The sequence below is a fragment of the Nicotiana sylvestris genome, chromosome 7, assembly GCF_000393655.2.
Source record: "Nicotiana sylvestris chromosome 7, ASM39365v2, whole genome shotgun sequence".
Taxonomy (NCBI): domain Eukaryota; kingdom Viridiplantae; phylum Streptophyta; class Magnoliopsida; order Solanales; family Solanaceae; genus Nicotiana; species Nicotiana sylvestris.
Window position 1 is genome coordinate 25,025,760 of NC_091063.1, and position 20,400 is coordinate 25,046,159.

At 38.5% G+C, this 20,400-nt stretch overlaps 1 protein-coding gene across 1 annotated transcript; it reads right to left on the reverse strand.

Annotated features, from left to right (window-relative positions):
- Positions 1-14,537: 14,537 nt before the first annotated feature.
- On the reverse strand, positions 14,538-15,092 carry LOC138872868 (uncharacterized). Its single transcript, XM_070151289.1, has one exon. It carries the CDS (start codon positions 15,090-15,092, stop codon positions 14,538-14,540), a length of 555 nt encoding a protein of 184 aa, XP_070007390.1.
- Between the last annotated feature and the right edge of the window lie 5,308 nt (positions 15,093-20,400).

The window sequence follows — 20,400 nt, forward strand, 5'->3', positions numbered from 1 at the left end:
TTCTTTGTTTTCATTTGTATTTTATTGATTTTATAAAATTGCAAAAATAAAGTCCTAATATATATTTCAAAATTAAAACTAATTAATGCCTAAAATTGTTTAAAAACTATTTCATGACAAATTCATAATAAAAATCATTAAAATGCAAAAGTGAACTAATTTTTTGTGATTTTCATGTTTTGTTCTAAACAAATTAACCCTTAATTGATACTAAAATATAAAACTAAAACCCAAATGCAAAATGCATATTTTTGTATTTTATATAAATTAACATGCGCAAATAAAATGCGACAATTATCAAGAAAATGACACCGAAATACACAAAAATTGTAAAAATAAAGAAAAATTATTTTGTTGGAATTTTTGGGAATTATTCATATATAGGGCAAAAATCACGTGCTCACAGTGTTAACAATCACCTGAGTACCCATCAAATACGGCTGGAACTTCTCCATGGTTAAAAAAACAATAGCAAGTAACTCCTTTTCGGGCACTGTGTAGTTGACTTGGGCATCACTCATGGTCTTATTAGCTCAGTAGACCAGATGGAAGATTTTGTTGATTTTTTGCCCCAACACCGCTTCAACTGCAACATCACTAGCATCACATTTGAGCTCAAATGGCAAGCTCCAATCTGGTGCGGTGATAATAGGAGTAGTAGTCAACTTGAAGTTAAGCAACTCGAATGCCTTAATACAATCTTCATTGAAATGGAACTTGACATCCTTCTCAAAAAGTTTGAACAATTATTTCACCACCTTGGAAAAGTCCTTGATGAATCGGCGATAGAAACCTACATGACCCAAGAAGCTCCTCACTCCCTTCATGAATATAGGGGAGGGAGTTTGGAGATCACCTCAATCTTGGCGTTATCGACCTCAATACCATGCTTAGAAATTTTATGGCCAAGGACAATGCCTTTATCGACCATGAAGTGACACTTCTCCCAATTCAACACTAAATTTGTCTCCTCACATCTAGACAACACCCTATCCAAATTCTTCAGATAATCTCCAAACGAATTCCCAACCATAGATAATCATCCATAAAGACCCCAAGAATGTCCTCCACCATGTTGGTGAAAATAGCCATCATACACTGTTGAAAAGTCGTCGGTGCATTACACAACCCAAAAGGCATCCGCGAGAATGCAAAAGCACCATAGGGTCAAGTGAAAGTGGTCTTCTCTTGGTGCACAGGAGAAATAAGGATTTGGTTATAACCGGAGTATCCATCAATAAAGCAATAAAAAGTACACCCGACCAACCTATCAAGCATTTGGTCAAGAAATGGAAGCGGGAAATGATCTTTCCGAGTAACTTTGTTGAGCTTCCTATAGTCCATGCACACTCTCCACCCAGTGACGGTTCTTGTTGGGATCAATTCATTCTTGTCATTTGTTGCCATAGTCACGCCCCTTTTCTATGGGACACATTGCACCGGAGAGGTCTACGAGCTATTGAAAATGGGGTACACAACCCCGACATCTAACAACTTGATAATCTCCTTCTTCACCACCTCTTTCATTGATTTATTTAGCCTCCTTTGATGTTCAACAAATAGTTTAGCACCCTCATTCAAAATAATCTTTTGCATGCAAAAGGCGGGGCTTATGCCCCGGATATCCTCCAAAGTCCATCCGATTGCTCTTTTCCTCCTTTGATGCACCTCCAATATGGACTCTACCTGCATGTTATTTAAGCAAGAAGAAAGTATAATTGGTAGAGTAGAAGAAGGTCCAAGGAATTCATACCTGAGATGCGGAGGCAATGGCTTTAACTCCAAGGTAGGAGGCTCCTCGATTGAGGGCTTTGTTGGAGGAGTCTTTCGGTTTTCAAGATCCAAAGATAGCTTTCAAGGCTCATAAGTGTACGACCCCATGACTTGTAATGCATTTACACACTCCACATAGCCATCACTCTCCTCATCATCATCAAGGTTGAGCAAAAGGGCTTCCAATTTGTCTTCATCATTCATTTTTGCACTAGCATCATCAACAATCACGTCTGTCACCAAATACATGAACGAACAAACTTCGTTACTATTTGGTTGCCTCATTGAATTGCACACATGGAATACCACTTTTTCTTCACCCGCTCGAAAAAGTGAGCTCAACGACTTCCACATCAACAAGAGCCTTCCCTGTAGCAAGGAAAGGTCTACCCAAAATGATAGGCATCTCATAGTCCAATTCATAATCAAGAATCACAAAGTCCCCTAGGAGGATAAACTTGTCAACTCAAACCAATACATCATCAATAATACCCAAAGGCCTCTTTATTGTTCGATCTGGTATTTGCAACCTCATGGATATGGGTCTCGGTTGCCTAATTTCCAAAGTTTTGAACACTGAATAGGGCATCAAGTTATACTTGCCCTGAGATCACATAATGCTTTGGCAAAATCGGTGCTCCCAATAGTTCAAAGGATTGTGAAAGCGCCCAAATCTTCCAACTTTGGAGCCATTGAGTGCACAATAGCACTCACTAGATGAGTCATCTTTATGGTCTCACAATTCATTCATATTTTCTTGGTTACCAAGTCCTTCATGAACTTTGTATATCTCGATAGTTTTTCCAATGCCTCTGTTATGCACCATGATATTACGTCGATATTACATCCTGCAGTATTATATTACGATGTTGTTACACCTTGCAGTATTACATTACGATGATGCTACGCTTTGCAGTATTAAATTATGATGATGTTGTACCCTGTAGTATTGTACATTGCATTTGTCATAAGGTAATTAACATCAGTCCAAAGAAAAGATTATTTGGAGATTATAAGGATTATGTTATTTCAAACAAGTGATGAGTAAGTTAAGCTTAAGGGACTGTATGTGCCAGTTACACTAAGTGTCAACATCGCAAGTAAGGAATTTTGGGATTACTGCAAGGTGAGTAAGGGTCATTGATGATATGAAAGGACACCAAAGGTGAAGAGGAAAAACATCTGTAGGCAGATCATCGTAACTCCAACTCTTAGTACTCCCCTAAAGAGGGGAATATGGAATGATGTGGCATTAAGTCAGAATTAAGTGGATTTAGTAACTATGGAATGATAAAGGAAGAATGCAATAAAAAATAAGAAAGGGATGAGATTGCACTTATTCAAATGTTATAGATATGCTATGATTCCAGAATATTATGTAAGCACGACATCAAGATAAAAAAAGTAAGGGTTCATGCCCGAGATGTTATTGATAGATAAGGAGCCAATACGTGAGGTAAGTTAAGACAAAGGAAATAACCCAAGAAAGATTTCGCGGAATATGGATATGATAATGGACCAACGTGTAGTTAGTAGTTGATTCAGGAAGAGCCTAGTCATGACTAGACAAGAGATTACAGACAAATCGGCAAAATCATGCAAGATAAATAGAGTAAACCCCAACATGGAGAATTTAGCCTCACAGTAATATCATTATAATACTTAAGATATATTCAAATAGGAGTCGGTGTAGTTAAAGGTACCATATGAGTATTATAGAAATAAAAAAAATGCCAATGGGAAGATAGTCGAAATATTAGTTCAGAAGCAACCCTACAAGCACAAGGGCACGAAAGTAGGCAACTACGGATGATTATAGGCAAGGAAGGACATTAAAAGGTCCGTAATAAGCTCACAGCTTTACGAGAGTCAAGGGTTCTCCCTAAGTACTACAACAAAAGACTAGCTAAGAAAATAAGGAAGAAGGCTTCAACTTAAGCACAACGACCTAAAGAGGAAATGGTCGTGTAACAACAGTCTCACAACAACATTGTAAGCACTCCAATGATAGCATAAGGTAATTGACATCAGTCCAAGGAAAATATTATTTGGAGATTATAAGGATTATGCTATTTCAAACAAGTGATGAGTAAGTTTGTGAAAGTGAGAGGGGAAACAAGTCAAAGAAAATGAATTTTCGTCGAAGTTTGGCAATTTGGGACAAAATACTATCCAATCTATAATACCCCGATATTTATGGACTAGTAACATACAAGGTACCATATGACCATGATAGTAGGATGTATAAAGTATATAAAAAATAAGTAGAATTTTAAGTAATTTGGGGCAATTCTTAATTATGCGGGTAATTGGTTAATTACCGGGCAGCGGGATATTACCTAATTAAATTAATTGAAAATTTTGGATAAGTATTAAGATGATAACGTGGAAGCAAGCCACTAATGTGGCCTATGACTCTTAGTCATAGTAAGCTTAGTGTCCATTTTAGGATTTTAAGACACTTACGTGTAAGTGTAAGGCATAAAGCCTAGTTTTATAACATTACCAATTGAGTTCTTCCTAAATATCATGTGGAAAACACTTTCAAACAAGAAATGGGTTCATAATACCTAACGGATTCATCCTCCATCTAGCAGAATTCCAACGAAATTCTTCCAATAAAATAATTCCAACGAGAATTGTTAGAACCATAGCAACGTAAAAACTTTTACGGTTTTAAAGAAGTACGGTGCAATCTTTTCCAAGAAATATTACACAAATTTTTCCCTACTCCATGTATGTCAAGGCTATCCCTTCTTTATTTTTAGTATCATCTATACGACACGAACGAAATAAGGAAATGAACAACTTCAATAATTGACTCTATTCATAGAAATACTAGGGGTGTCTATATTCTTGATTCCCCATGTGAATTATCGTTATATCTTCTGTTCATAGGTCTCAGAAAAATATGTATTTGATAAAGTTTATCCGAAAAGCATATTGACTTTTATGGCATTCCGAGAAAATCTTATTAACGTATTTCTTATGCATTTTATGCATTGATACATGTACATTGACCCAAGACCAGATAGCGTTATATACGCATATATATATGTATATGGGATGTGGGAAAAGGTTATGGCGTTGTATACGCACCACCACCTCATCAGCTGGTATACGTTGATAATTTGCCCACAGTGGCCGGGATGATATGATGGGATGCCCTCAGAGGATTGATGATGTTATGAACACATATCTATGCACGACATGACATTCATACGCATATGAATGACACTATAAGTATTTCATGATTTACTGAGTTATCCAGACTTACAAATTAAGTTATTTACTCTATACTTCTTCCATGTCTGTTATGTACTTATTTATGTGCCTTACATACTCGGTACATTATTCATACTGACGTCCCCTTTTGCCTGGGGATGCTTTGTTTCATTCCCGCAAGTCCCGATAGACAATTCGAGAGCCCTCCAAGTAGGCTATCAGCTCAGCGAAAGATGTTGGTGTGCTCCATTTGTTTTGGAGTTGCTTGATTGGTTAGTATGATTTAGACGTGTATTGTTTGGTATGGCGGGACTCTGTCCTGACCTTTATGAAAATTATGTATTCTTAGAGGTTTGTAGATAGATGGCATGTACGTAAAAGATTGTATGTCCTTGTCGGCCCATGTTCAATACGCGAGTGGTTATTTTGGTCTTATAGGTTGTATGTCTTGTGTATAAGCTGGTATCATATATTGTATTCTACTTATCTCACAGCAGCCTTCCGGTTCAGTTATCTATGATAGTATGACATGAATATATACATTATATTGGTACTCGGTTGAGTAAGGTACCGGGTGCCCGTCGCGGCCCATCAGTTTAGGTCGTGACAGCCTCAACCAACGGCACATTAATTGACAAACTCTTCATCATATGAATAAACTTTTTGAATTGGTTTTCATTGTTTTTCTTTGCAAGCCTTTGAGGGTATGGAGGAGGAGGCCTTTTCATTGGTGCCTTAGCCTTAGGAACTACCGGTTCCGGCATGTCAATCACATGTTCCCTAGATGGGTGCACCTCTTCTTGCATCTCCTCCATATTTTTTGTCCATATCAATTCTCATTTCTTCATTAGCCTGAAACATATTGCTTGGAATTTCATCATCTTGCACCACAACATCTTTATCCACAATCCTTATTTGATTTGAGATGGTTGCATCTCCACCTTTTCCACTTCTAGTAGTCACGACCATAGCATGTCCTGTATTATTCCCACACTTCGAGTTTACCACCGTATCACTGGGTAGTGCCCCATAGGACGACTGTTCAAAGCTTGTGAGATTTGGCGTAATTGAACCTCCAAATTCCGAATTGAAGTGTTTTGTTAGGCTATTTGAGAATCATAGTCGGCATTCTTTTCCATCATCTGTTTAAACATGTTTTCAATTCTACCCATCTCATTCGAAGAAGAGCTCGGGCCTTGAGAAGGATAGGGAGGTGGATTGCTTGGTTGTTGGAACATCGGGGGTCTTTGAAAACCCGACCACCGGTTGTTGTTGTTGTTCCACCCTCCTTGGTTATTTCCTCCCCAATTGCTTTGATTGGTGCCACCCAAATTGCCTTGATTTCCTTGATTGTTTCAATTGCCTTGATTAGGATTGCCATCACTCCAATTGCCTTGGTGGCCTTGGTTGTTCCAATTGCCTTGGTTCCCTTGCGACCTCCATTGTTGTTGATTTTGTCTTTGAGAATTGTTTCTTTGAACTTGATAATGGTTGACATATTGAACTTATTCATCTTGCTCATTCAATGAATCACCTTGATCATAACCACTATCATCTTGCATAAATTGTTCCAGACGGGTTTGCATTTGTTGACCTTGTTGTCATCTTTTATTTACCATCATATTCACACCTTCCATTGCATACACTTATTTTGGCCCTTGAACTTGTTGAAGCTGAGCTTTAGCCAATTGGTTCATGGTAGTTGTCAACTCGGCAATAGATTGACCAAGAACATGTAGCTCCTTGTGTAGGTGAATAACATTAGGATCACCTTGCGAAACATTGGCTCTACTTTGCCATGCCGAAGAGGTATCCACCATCTCATCAAGAATTTCACAAGCTTCGGCATATGGCGTGTTCATGAAGTTTCCCCCGGCGAGTAGGTTAACCACACATTGATTAGTTGTATTGACCCCCCTATAGAAGTTATGTTGGATCATGGCCTCAGTCATATCATTGTTCGGGCACTCTTTAAAAATGGTACGATATCTTTCCAAAATCCCGTGCAATAGCTCATTGGGTTCTTGCTTGAAAGCAAGAATCTCATCCCGAAGCGTTACCATATGTCCCGGAGAGAAGAATTTGGAAAAGAACTTCTCTGCCAACTCATCTCAAGTGTGGATGGAATGATTGGGCAACCTCTCTAAATAGTCCAATGCTTTTCCCCGTAGAGAAAAGGGAAATAGACTCAACCTCAGCGCATCCTTAGAGACATTTGTTTTCTTGATCCCCCAACAAGTATCGACAAACCCCTTGAGATGCTTGTAGGCATTTTGATTCGGAGCCCCGGTGAAGAATTCACGTTGCTCAAGTAGTGTAAGCATCTTGTTGGTGATTTGGAAGTTTCCCGCCCTAATGCGGGCAGGACTATAGCACTTGCATAACCCTCATTTGGTAACTGTCGGTGGTCTGACGCTCTTAGTAGAGTTGGGGAAAGGGTGGGCACATTTTCGTGAGGCAGGCGGCCTCATCTATTAGCTTGAGGTTCAAGAGGAACCTCATCCATGGCATCATCGTCCACTTCCTCCCCCAATTTCCCATTTTTGATAGGCTCGTTGTTGAGAGCCATTTTCATACCTAAAATCAATTCAAACACAAAATTAGTGATTCAGAAGGAAAATAAGACAAAGCACACAAAAATCTAGATATATAGCTAAATCCGTTTAACTCCCCGGCCCAAACTCACACCACAATTATATGTAGTAAGGCGGTCAAAGTAATAATAAAAGACAATGCGAGTCGAGGTCGATTCCTCGGGGAGTTAGAAATGGAATTAGGTATACACCTAGTGCAATTTTATTATGTGCCTCAATTTATACTTCCACATTCTTGTTGGTTGTTTCTATTTCTACTTTTAACTATTGATTGCAAATAATAAACTAGAAGATAATGTTTTTTGTTTTGGGTGTTTTTCAAATGGTAAAGGATCTAGGGTCGTGACTTCCACCTAGGTGGCTACCTAATGGGTTGTAAACTATGGGGCAAGTTATATTAATGAGGATCGTAATATAGCAATCACACGCAATTGCTCACTCTATACCTCTCAGTAGTTTGAGTGATTTTGCCCAATTTGGCTTTCTCAAGCCCAAATGGGTGGTGCACAATTCAAGTGATATATGCTCAAGTCAGGTCTTACTATCTGTAGATATGACCCTTTAATTGGGGCTATCAATTTCTTGAGTTCACCCCAATTCCTTATTAGCCAAGTATTCCTAAATTGGGGCTATCAATTTCTTGAGTTCACCCCAATTCCTTATTAGCCAAGTTTTCCTAAATTTAGTCTATTTTTCTGAAGTAAAGACTAGGTCAAATAGGCATGAATCAATGTTTGCAAACATTAATTCTAAAATTCAAGCATAAACAAGGCTAAATATCACTAAACGCAATCACAAACAAGCCCTAAAATTAAATCCCATTAAGTACCCACACTAGGGTTGAGCCACAACCCTAGTTAAAGATTTAGCTACTCATAAAAAAATACAAGAAGAAATTAAGATAGAATGCATAATAATTGACTAAACAAATAAAATCTCATGTTTAGAAGTTAATCTACTACAAAATTACTTGAATAAGTAAAGAAAACGCCTTAGGTGCACCTCTGCATAATAAAACTTAACCTAAAAATGACAAAAAGTTCTATTTATATTAAACTGAAAATATCTTACAAAAATGCCCCTGCGAAGGTTGTGTGGCTGCATAATTCTAGTGTGGTCCGCACAATGGGCTTCTGCGGCCGCACAATTATCGTGCGGTCCGCATTTATCGAAATTTGGGCTTGGAACTTTAGGGTTTTTGGGGTCCGCATGAAAATGAGTATGGCCGCACTTCTGATTATGCGGCCGCACAAAAGTGATACGGTCTGCACTCTCTGCCTTGAAACAGCTATCTGATTCTTCAAATCTCCGGACCGCAAAATAATGACTGTGGCCGCACTTGACCTCCTACGGCAGAACAATTCCGGTGCAGTCCGCACTCCTTGAGTTGGCCAAAACACTACTTTCTGAATCTCCTTTCTGCGGCCGCACTAGAATTGTGTGGTCCGCACTGCTAGCCTTTTTGTCCTGTTTTGGTTCTTGTTCACTTTTGACTCCTTTATGAGTTGATTTTGACTTCTTTGGATCAGTTCCCAATATTCCTTCAAGTAAGCACATTTCTTTAGTTTTCGGGAATACCTTTAAGCACTTTTGAGCTAAAACGCAAGTAAAAGAGGAGCAAATAAGTGGTCAAAATCCCTACTTATCAATGGGATCCGTTTCAGTGTCTGCCCTCAAAGATGTTCGTGTTAAGGCTCGTGAAGCTCGAGTCTCTTGTGGGTATGATCCTGATATGCTTGAGGCCGGTGAGAACGAGGGGGACGAGGGTGTAGATCGACTCGAGAAGAATGCCTGGTATTATGCAACATATCCTGAGGGAGAAGGTGGTGATGGCAAGGGTATTGATGGTCAGGGTGGAGATGCTATTGAGGGACAAGTTGGCGAGGATGTTGAAGGTCATAATGGTGGTGACCAGTAGTTTTGTCTTTTGGTTTTTGTGTATTTTCTGCCGGCGTCTTCACGAGCCTATTGTAAATAGTTTTATGCATATGAAATATCAAAGTTGTTCCTTGCATCTTCTTCTCTTCCCGTGATTTATTTTTTGTATTTGTATATATTTTTGTTTCTTTGTTGGGATGTGGCGGAGAGCCAATAGGTGTTTGTTTGAGCGAGGTCGAACATAACCTTTTGTTAAACAACGGTCAAGGGACGATAGTTGTTTATTTGATCGTAATCAAACATAACCTTTCGGTAGATCACAACCGGGGGGTTGGTAGGTATTTGTTCGAGTTGGGTCAAACATAACCTTTTGTTAAATTGCGACCGAGGGTCACTAGGTGTTTGTTTGATCTTGGTAGAACATAAACTTTCGTTAAATCATGGTCGAGGGCTGGTAGGTGTTTGTTCGAGCTTAGTCGAATATAACCTTTCGTTACATTGCAGTCAAAGACCGGTAGGTGTTTGTTTGAGTGGGTATTGGCTGGCGTTCTAGTCCAAGTCCTAGTCAATCTAGTCCCTTCATTGGTTGACTTGGAGAGTATTGAGAGGTCGAGCAATAAAATAGTTACCACGACCTACCTTCACGTACTTCGACTCGAAGTGTTCCTTTCACCGCCTCATTAAAAAACCTCCTTGAGAAAGCCCAAATGGGACAAAACTAAAGTGAGGAAAAAAGAGTACGATTTGGGGGATGCTTTTTCTCTCAGAAGTCGAAGTATTTGAGGTGGATGATATTCCAGTTGTTTGGTAGTAGCTTTCCTTCCCTTTTTTCTAGTTGGAATGAACCCTTGTTCACTTTAGCTGTGATTTTGTACGGACCATCCTAGTTTGTTCCCAGCTTCCCTTCTCGGGGATCTTTGCTCGCTTGAGTTTTGGCTTTCAATACGTAGTCCGCGACTTTAAGCGGTCGTACTTTTCCTTTCTTTTTGTAATAAAATTCTGCTTGTTGTTTTTGGGAGACCATTCTTATGTAGGCCATATCTCCTCATTCGTCAAGTTCCTACCTTCTGCTTTCGTCATTACTTGCGCCGCTTTAATGGGATTACCTTAGGTTGGGATCTCTAACCTCGACTTGTATTATTGCCTCAATCCCACAGACCAAATAATAGGGCATCTCTTTTGTGCTTGTCTTCGGAGTTGTTCGATAGGCCTGTAATACTTCTGGTAGCATTTTCGGCCACAGTCCCTTAGCGTCTTCGAGCTTTTTCTTCATGATGTTTACTATAAACTTATTGGAGGGTTCTACTTGGCTGTTACCCGCTGGATGGAATGGGGTTGAGAGTATCCTCTTGATATGCCATTTTTCGAAGAATTCGACGATTTTCTTTCCTGTGAACTGGGGTCCATTGTCACAGCTGATTTCCTTGGGTGTGCTGAATCGACATATGATGTTTCTCCATATAAAGTTGATCACCTCATATTCTTGTATTTGGTCGATTGCTCCTGCTTCCACACATTTAGAGAAATAGTTAGTTAAAACCAAACGGAATCATACATTACCTGGCCCTGCTGGGAGGGGCCCTACGATGTCCATTCCCCATTTGATGAACGACCAAGGGGAGAAGACCGAGTGGAGGTGTTCTCCTGCTTGGTGAATCATTGGGGTGTAATTTTGGCATTGTCCGCATTTCCTCATGAAGTCTGTAGCATCTTTTTTCATGGTAGGCTAGTAGTATCTCGCCCGTATGAGGCATCTGACCAGTGCTCGATTGCCGAAGTGAGCTATGCAATGGCCTTCATGGACTTCTTCGAGGACGTGGTGGGTTTGGTTTCGGCCCAAGAACTTCGCCATAGGGATACCGTAAGTCCTATTGTACAAATCGCTATGAAGGAGACTGTATTTGGCGCTTGCATTCTTAGTTTTTTTTCCTCTTTTTTGTCGCCTGGGAATGTGACATCCTGCAAATATACGATAATACGATTGCACCAGTCCTAAGTTAAGTTTATGGTTTTTACCTCGACTTAGTCTAGTGATGAGTTGAGGAGGTTGAATACTCTTTTAACTCTAGTTATAATGCTTTTGGTAGCTGCGGAGAGTTTGGCGAGGCCATCTGCTTTAGCATTCTGTACTTATGGGAATGATCGAGCTGGCATTCATCGAACTGAGGTAATAGCTTCCATATTTCGGTCTAGTATTTTTGAAATCTTTGTTCCTTGATTTGGAAAGTCCCTACGACTTACTTGACTATGATCTGGGAGTTACATTGGAGTTTCAACCGTTTCATACCATATTTGAGTGCTAGCCTTAACCCTGCACTTACGGCCTCATATTCGGCCTCATTGTTAGTCATATCCGGTCACTTTATGGACTGGTGAATTACTTTACCTATTGGGACCTTGATACATTGGATGCTCCATCGGTGTATAGGACCCAGAGGTCTTGTGTTTGGAGAGAAACTTGGACGGCTTCCCTTTTGACTTCAGGCATTATTTTTGCACTGAAGTCAGCGACGAAGTCGGCGAGCACTTGTGACTTTATCGCTATTCATGGCTGGAATGTGATATCGTGCTCGCTTAGCTTGATAACATATTTGCCCAGCCTCCCCGATAGCTCGGGTTTATGCAATATGCTCCTCAGGGGGGGGAATGTGACAACCGAGATGTGGTGGCATTGGAAATAGGGTCTGAGTTTCATTGAAGCTACGACCAAGGCCAGAGCCAATTTTTCAAGGTGTGGTTACCTCGTCTTGGTTTCAATAAGTGTTTTGTTAATGTAATAGATGGAATATTGCGTACCTTTTTGCGGATATAGACTATGCTTACTGCCACTTCAGATACAGCTAGATAGACGAATAACTACTCTCCAGGTTCGGGTTTCAAAAGTAGGGGCGGTGATGATAGGTATGTCTTTAGTTCTCGTAGAGCCTAGATACACTCAGAAGTCCATTCAAGATTGTTGTCCTTCTTAAGTATGCCAAAAGATTTGTGACATCTATCTGATGACCGCAAAGAGAACCTTGATATGGTGGCGATACTACCAGTCAACCTTTGGACTTGCTTTTTGGTGGTTAAAACTTCTAGTATCCCCTCGATAGCTTTGATATGGTCTAGGTTGGCCTCGATCCCTCGATGCAACACTAGGAAACCCAAGAATTTTCCCAAGGCTACACCAAACATGCATTTCTCTGGGTTCAACTTCATTCCGTATCGTTTGAGTATGTCGAAAGTTTCTTTCAAATGATTGATGTGATCCTCTTGCCTTATGGACTTGACCAACATATCTTCTATATATACCTCCACGGTTTTACCGAGCTGGCCTTTAAACATCTTGGTTACCAACCTTTGATATCTAGGCCCCGCATTTTTTAGTCCAAAGGGCATAACTCGATAGCAATATGTTCCTTGGTGGGTGATGAACGTGGTCTTCTCCTGATCTTCTTCTTCTATGAGAACTTAATTATAGCCCGAGTAAGCATCCAAGAAACTCAATAATTTGTGCCTGGCTGTTGTGTCGATGAGCTGGTCGATGTTGGGTAACAGAGATGAATCCTTCGGACATGCTTTCTTCAATTTTGTGAAATCCACACACATCCGCCATTTCCCATTTTTATTTTGACCATCACTACATTGGCAATCCATTTGGGGTACTTTGACTCCCTGATGGAGTTGTTTTCTAACATTTTTCCACATCCTTGCGGACTGCATAGTTGATGGTAGAATTGAATTTATGTTTGACTTTCCTTACTCGGCGTGGAATGGGTCGACGTTAAACTTGTGTGTGGTGATTTCTTTTGGGATTCCTAGCATATTTGCATGGCTGAAAGAGAACAAATTTGCATTAGCTATTAAGAATTGACTGAATTTACTCGGTTCCTAGAGTTTAAAGCCAATAAGCCTTCTTGCTATGATCGTTGAGGTCCAATTGAATGGGGTAGAGGTCTTCTATGGTCGAATCTGCTACCTCGGCCATATCGGGATCCATGATAACATCCTCGGGTTCTTCTTGCTTCGACTTCAACCCTATTGATTGATATGCCTCTTTTTCTTTGTTTTTTTTTGTTTGTACGGCCTTGCTATCCAAGGCAATACGGTAGCATTCTCGGGACGTGCAATGTTCTTTGTGTATGCTGAATATCCCCCATGGTGTCAGGAACTTAATTACTTGGTATAGGCTAGATGGGATGGCTCTTATGGGGTGTATCCATGGTCGTCCCACTATGGCGTTGTACGCAGTAGCCTGGTCAGTGATGTGGAATGTCGTCTCTAGAGTTAAGCCGCCGACCAAGACAGGGAGTGTAATTTCCCCCGATGTTTGCTCAACTGCATTATTAAAATTTATTAGCATGATGTAGCGCGGCACTATCTTATCCTCGAGCCTTATTTTATAAGGACTCGGGGATGGATAATGCATGCATCAGTTCCATCATCCACTGTGATACGTTTGACATCGATATCTAAAATTCATAAAGTAATAACGAGGGCATCATCGTAAGGGGAAAGTCAAACTCGACATCTGACTCGTCAAAGATGATACTTTCTTTAAGTCCGTCGTACTGTTCGCGGGTGATAGACCGCTTGAGTTTGTGAGTGGTGGTGAACTTCACGCCGTTGATAGAGGCGTCGTCGCTATCACCGATGATCATGTTGATGGTATGAGCTGGTGATGGTGGATCTTGATGTTCATGCCCTCTAGAAAAATTGGTCCGCCCTTATAGCTTAACATCTCTTTAATATGCCCTTGTTGTAACATGTTTACAACTTCCTGTCTGAGGGCGATGCAATCTCCTATTCGTGACCGCGTTTCTAGTGGAACTCACAGAGGGTATTAGACTTTCTGGTGTTCGGATCTGATCTCATCTTTAGTGGCCACTTCACTTTTGTTTCAAGTTTCTCAAGAGAGTAGACTATTTCTGTAGGCGACACATAAAATTGTGAGTAGATAATAAAGGAGGCATATCTCTTTCGTTCCGATGAGTCCTTGTCCTTGGTCTGGACGATCCTTCTTCATAGCCAAGGGAGGGTGCGGCGGCCGCCCTAACATATGGTTGGTATCGTTCCCTATTTAGGTCACAGAATCCGATGATCTCTTCTGGTACTGTCTCTTCGTCCTTTTCTGGATTTGGTTTGTACCGAGTTTAGCCAGTGAGTTAATCCATTGAGATTACCCTCATCTGCTTTGACCTCAGCACAATAACCATTATGGATTTTATCCCAATTGGTTGGAGGATACTTCATCAATCGGCTCAACAGTTTTCTAGTTGCTTTTGAACCCTCTCTATTCAGCCCGTTCTGAAAAGCTACGACCGCCATCCCTTCAGATACGTTTTGCATAGTCATCAATACTCTGTTAAACCGGATGAGGAAGTCCTTTAGTCCCTCTCCTAGGGACTGCTTATTAGCAAATATGTAGTTTACTCTCGCCTCAGCCTTCTGGGCTCCAGCATGGGCGGTTACTAATTTATCGGCCATTTCTTCTAAAGTTTCTATGGAGCATGCTGGTAGCGGCGAATACCATGTTAATGCCTTTCCCGTGAGGGTCTCACCAAACTTCTTCATCCAAATTGAGGATATTTGTTCTTTGGTGAGGTCATTGCCTTTCACGGCGGTGACAAAGTGAGTCATACGATCTTCAAGATCGGTCGTTCCGTCATATATCCTGAGGTAGGTCGGAATTTTGATGGTATTGGTATGGCATGCGGGGCTGCATCATCACTATATGACTGCTCTACAAACCTTCCGGCATCCCTTTCCGGCAGTAGCTTAGGAGAGCCCGGTATCTTGTCGACTCGTTCTTGGTGTTATTTCATCTTGTCTCGTAGTGCCTTGTTTTTATTCTCCATTTCTTCCATCCTACTTAGAATGGTAGCGAGGGTGTTTTCACCTGCACTATCAGTAACGTTGTGAGTTATACTTGTCGTTGGAGGGAGGGGTCGGTTGAACTGCTCATTTTTTTGTTGTAGAGTGTAAGCCCTTGCGGATTCTGCAGCCATGCCTGGAGCGGGTTTGTTAAGGATGCTTGCTAGCGTGTCAGTCAGACATGCCTCGAGGAGTTTTTTCATAGCTGGGGGCGTTCCTTCCTCTGTATACATGGATGCCCCTTTTCCGCTGGGTTTTGTTATGCTGTAGTGTGGGGTTGGCGACCTCTCTCGCCTAGGGGATGAGTCGGGCATCATGTCCTCACCTAATGTTTCACAGCTTTATTGATGACATTCATGAGGTTGGTTGGGAAATCACTTGTTATTTTGGTTATTTTTCCTTGGTTACATACCATGTAGGGTTTTGTATACACAAAGAAAGGAGATCTCGGGGGCTTTTAAACGTTAGTGACTTGGGGGCTTTTAAACGTTAGTGACTTGCGTTGATTGTAGATCTAGAGGAAACTAAAAATTTAACTAAGAAATTCCCACAGATGGTGCCAAATTATTTGACCAAAAAATATTGATCTTGGTTTTAAATTTATATAAATAAGAGTTAATCTTAGCTAACAATAATATCCCTAGACGGAGTTCTTAAAGAAGCAACAAATATTACGTAGATATGGTCGGATAGTGGTGGTGGCATACAATAAATATTTTAGAAATTAAAAGCAATAATGTAGCATTCAATAACAATGAATAGCAATAAATGACATTTAAATAAATAGAATGAATGAATCACCTAAGAAAGGATGGAATAAGTGTATGTTCTTTCTGACAATGATGAATGATAGACAATCCCTTGAATATTTGAGTTATTATTGGATCTAGTGGGAAAGTATAGACAAGAATCTCAGTGAAAAGGTGATGTTTGTATCTTAGCAAATGAGATCTGATTTTCTTTCTCAAGTCAAAATGTGTTTTTTTTTTTTACAAATGAATATTACATGTCCCCTATTATAGTATCTTTTTCTATTTATAGGGAACATGCTCCTAAAAAACCTTAATAGTATAAGTACAGAGAATATCCACTATAATATTCTCTGTAATATCCTATCTTGAAGCTAGCCGTTATAACTCCGTCAAAGGTACTCGACCTCGGCCTCGACCCTTGTTGACTCGTCGACTCAGTCCTTTGTTGACTCTTCCACTATATCCCTTGTTGACTCTTTGACTACAGATTTCGTCGCTTCTTGGGCCATTTCGACAACGATGACTTTGGAACTCTTTCTCTAGTATTATCTTGGCTTAAATATTCTAAAGATAGATTTTGACACATACATGTTTGAAGCTCATTTAGTAACATGTCTATGTGTTTTTTAACTTTTCAGCATGTTGGGTTCTAGGGCTCTAGGCGTCGAACAACTTCATCAAATTTGAGACTCCAACAACAATTTTGTGTTCCGCTTGCAGCTATTTCTATTGTAAGTTATCTTGCATCTTTTTTTTAGGCGACGAAATTGATCAACACTGATTTGCAAAAGAGTCAATTTTGGTACTTACATACAAAAAGAAGTATTAAGTAATATTTTTAATTGGGATATTATAAGTTCATTCCAAAAAAGTAAATAAAAACTCGTTGAGGAGAGTTATAGTAGTGAGCTTTATTAATATGACCTAAATTGTATTTTTGTAGTACATAAATGTTCTTATATTGGATTGTTCATCTATTTTGTTAGATGTCGACGTCGCTTACAAGAAATTCTACGTATGCCCCTGCTCACTATTATTTCTCATCAAAAATATTTTTTTAAAAGTTAAATATTATGGGTACGGAGTATGTATTAGGAAATCTGTTAAATATATATAAATATTTAGTTGCGAGCCGAATAACTAAATTGAGTTTTAGGTATCTTCTAGAGTGAGCTTCTAGATCTTGTGTTTATGCGCATCTTGTAGAGTGGTCCGGGAAAAAAAAGTTTAGTCGGCATGTTCTGCGACTTCCCTTGTCAATAATAAAGGCAATCCATAAACGTTTTAATCATATATAGGTGTAATGTCTATTTTGCTAACTTACCACGTTTTATTTTAGTTGGTTGACTTTAGCCAACATGAATTACTTAATGCAGGGACGGCTTAATATATTGGGGCCTAAAGCCAAATATTATTTAAAGGCCTTAATTTTTCTTGTTTTTTTTATTATATTTAAAAGTCATATATATTTTTATGTAAAGTTTATTTTCCTAACTTGTTTGAGATGTAAAGTGGTAAATTATTTTATAATCAATTTCTTCTAATAATTCTTTATCAATTAATAATACAATCAATCTATTTAACCTTTTTTGAAAAATTATTTCAAGAGATCCATATTGAGGTTGTATTAATGTTTCAATCCCTCTTTTTCTTTCTCTTTTTTTAATTATTTGATTAAGAAATATTATTGATATTTTCTAGTTGACAAATTTAAATTTGAAAGCAATATATAATATAAAAACAGTACCTATATTAGGTAAAAACAAAAAATGTAAAATTTCAAAAAAAAATAAAGATAATAGCCATTGAAAACAATAAAACATGATTTTAGAAGCTGAATTACTTGATATTAAAATATAATTTCACTCCTCTGACGCTTAAAAACATGAGAAAGAATTAAAAAATTATGTGAAATTTAATTTATTCAATGTTCTTTATGTTATTATTGAGAGAATAGACAGTTTAATATGAAAATACAAAGTATATACTTTAGATATAATATTGGAGAAAAAAAGAAAAAGTATATTGATGACAAAAATATAAATTACTAAATGATCACTAGTTAACCACTTTTTATATAAAGATAGTATATTTTTATTTTAAAACATTCATTATTTTTTCAATAAATTAAAATTAAAGTTCACTTTCAGAAGAATGAGGCCTTACTAATTTGGGTAGAAATGGTGAGGGGTAGCCACTATTTGAGGTGGTATTTATTTTTTATCCAGTAATTCTAATGTTGAGCAAAAATAGCCACTACTCTATTAAAATTAATATGAAAAAGCATTTTTACCCTTTCTTCCATTGCTTTTCTTCCCAAACCCTCGCTTCTCTCTCTCAAGTTTGATACCTACTCGTTTTTCGTTTTCTTTCTTCCTTTTTTTTTCATTCTGGTTTGCTTTCTATCGGTCACTTTTATTGAAATTTAAAGAAAAAGGTAAATGTGAAAGGTCACAGCATAATGCGTTAGACCATTTGAACGAGAATTCACCCACTCTCTGTAGGTGGAGTTCTGATTATTGTTGATGCATGTGTTGTTGAAAGGATTTGGTCCTTAACTTAGAGTTACAAGCACATAAATTAAGGACACATAGTCCTTAACTTAGAGTTACAAGCACACAAATTAAGGACATGTAGTCCTGATCTTAGAATTACAAGTTCAAAAGTTAAGGACATGTAGTCCTGAACTTAGAGTTACAAGCTCAAAAACTAAGGATTACTTGTCCTTAACTTAGACTTACAAGCTCATTAATTAAGGACAACTAGTCCTGAAATTACAATAACAAGCTCATAAGTTAATGACATTTGGTCCTAAACTTAGAGTTGGATGTTCAAAAATTAAGGACACTTGGTCCTTAACTTAGAGTTACAAGCACAGAAATTAAGGACAGGTAGTCCTTAACATAGAGTTACAAGCACAGAAATTAAGGGCAGGTAGTCCTGAACTTCAAGTTGCAAGTTCAAAAGTTAAGGACATGTAGTCCTGAATTTAGAGTTACAAGTTCAAAAGTTAAGGACAAGTAGTCATAAACTTAGATTTACAAGCTCATAAATTAAGGACAGCTAGTCCTGAACTGATAGTAACAAGCTCATAAGTTAAGGACACTTGGTTCTGAACTCTCTGAGCAAAAGGGTATTTTCGTCTGGGCAGGTAAACTTTATTAAAGCTATGGCTAAAGACTAAAGACATTTTAAACAGTGGCTTTAAAAGTAAATACATGTCTTATTAGTGGCTAACTGTGCACTTTCTCCCTAATTTGGGGGTCTTATAAGGCCATTGCCTTAATAACTTAGGCCTCGGAGTCGGCCCTGCAGTTAGGGCCCATGTTATTCCTATCTAGCTAGTACTAAAATAAGTAAAAATTTCACAGGGTACCCCCATTTAACCTATATCCATATTTTTAAAATTATTTAATCTATACCCTAATTTTTACAATTTCAGGCACCTCCTTCTTCCTGCTACCTGTGCGCTTCTTTCTTCCTCTTTTTCTTTCTACTCTTCATTTTTTTGTAATTTGTAGTATATTTTACTGTTGATTTGCTCATAGTAACTAAATTGATCATCCAAAGAAGCTCACTGTCCAGGAAGCAAGAAGCTAACATTGTTAAAGCTATTGCAGAATTTAAATTTCTATCCCTAAATTCATAGTTTTGTATTCAATAGGTGTTCAGATTGTTAGGGAGACAGGAGGAAGAAGAACTATTGCGCATCTTTACATTAGATTATAGTTGAGAGTTGGGACTTATGTCTAGATATAGAGAAAACTTCAATTAAAACATGGTGATGTTTAACAAATATAGAACAAAACTTGAGCTAGTAGAATGCTTAAGTTCAACAATTACAAACAAACACTTCAGCCAACACTAAGTTTATGCGAAAAACTTCAGCTAAAATATGCTGAAGTCCAGCAAATAGAGAACAAAACTTTTGCTAGTACGACTGTAGGACAAAAACTTCAACTTATTATGTGTTGAAGTTTTTACAAATGAATTAAATAACTTCATCATCTTCTGCTGAAGTTTTTTTAAAAAGCTTTATGATAGAACTAATGAATCCAGGACAAAACTTCAGCTTATTTAGTGCTGAAATTTTTACAAATGAACTAAATAACTTCATAATCTTCTGCTGAAGTTTTTGAAAAAACTTTACGACAAAACTATTGAATCCAGGACAAAACTTCAGCTAAAACATGCTGAAGTTGAACAAATAGAGAACAAAACTTCAGCTAGTAGAATGCTTAAGTTCAACAATTACAAACAACTTCAGGCTCGTCTACTACAATGCTGAAGTTTGCGTGATTGCCTTTACTACTTCAGGTCCG

Excerpts from the sequence above, each read along its gene's own strand:
- LOC138872868 (XM_070151289.1), bottom strand. The coding sequence starts at position 15,092 with ATGACTCACTTTGTCACCGCCGTGAAAGGCAATGACCTCACCAAAGAA.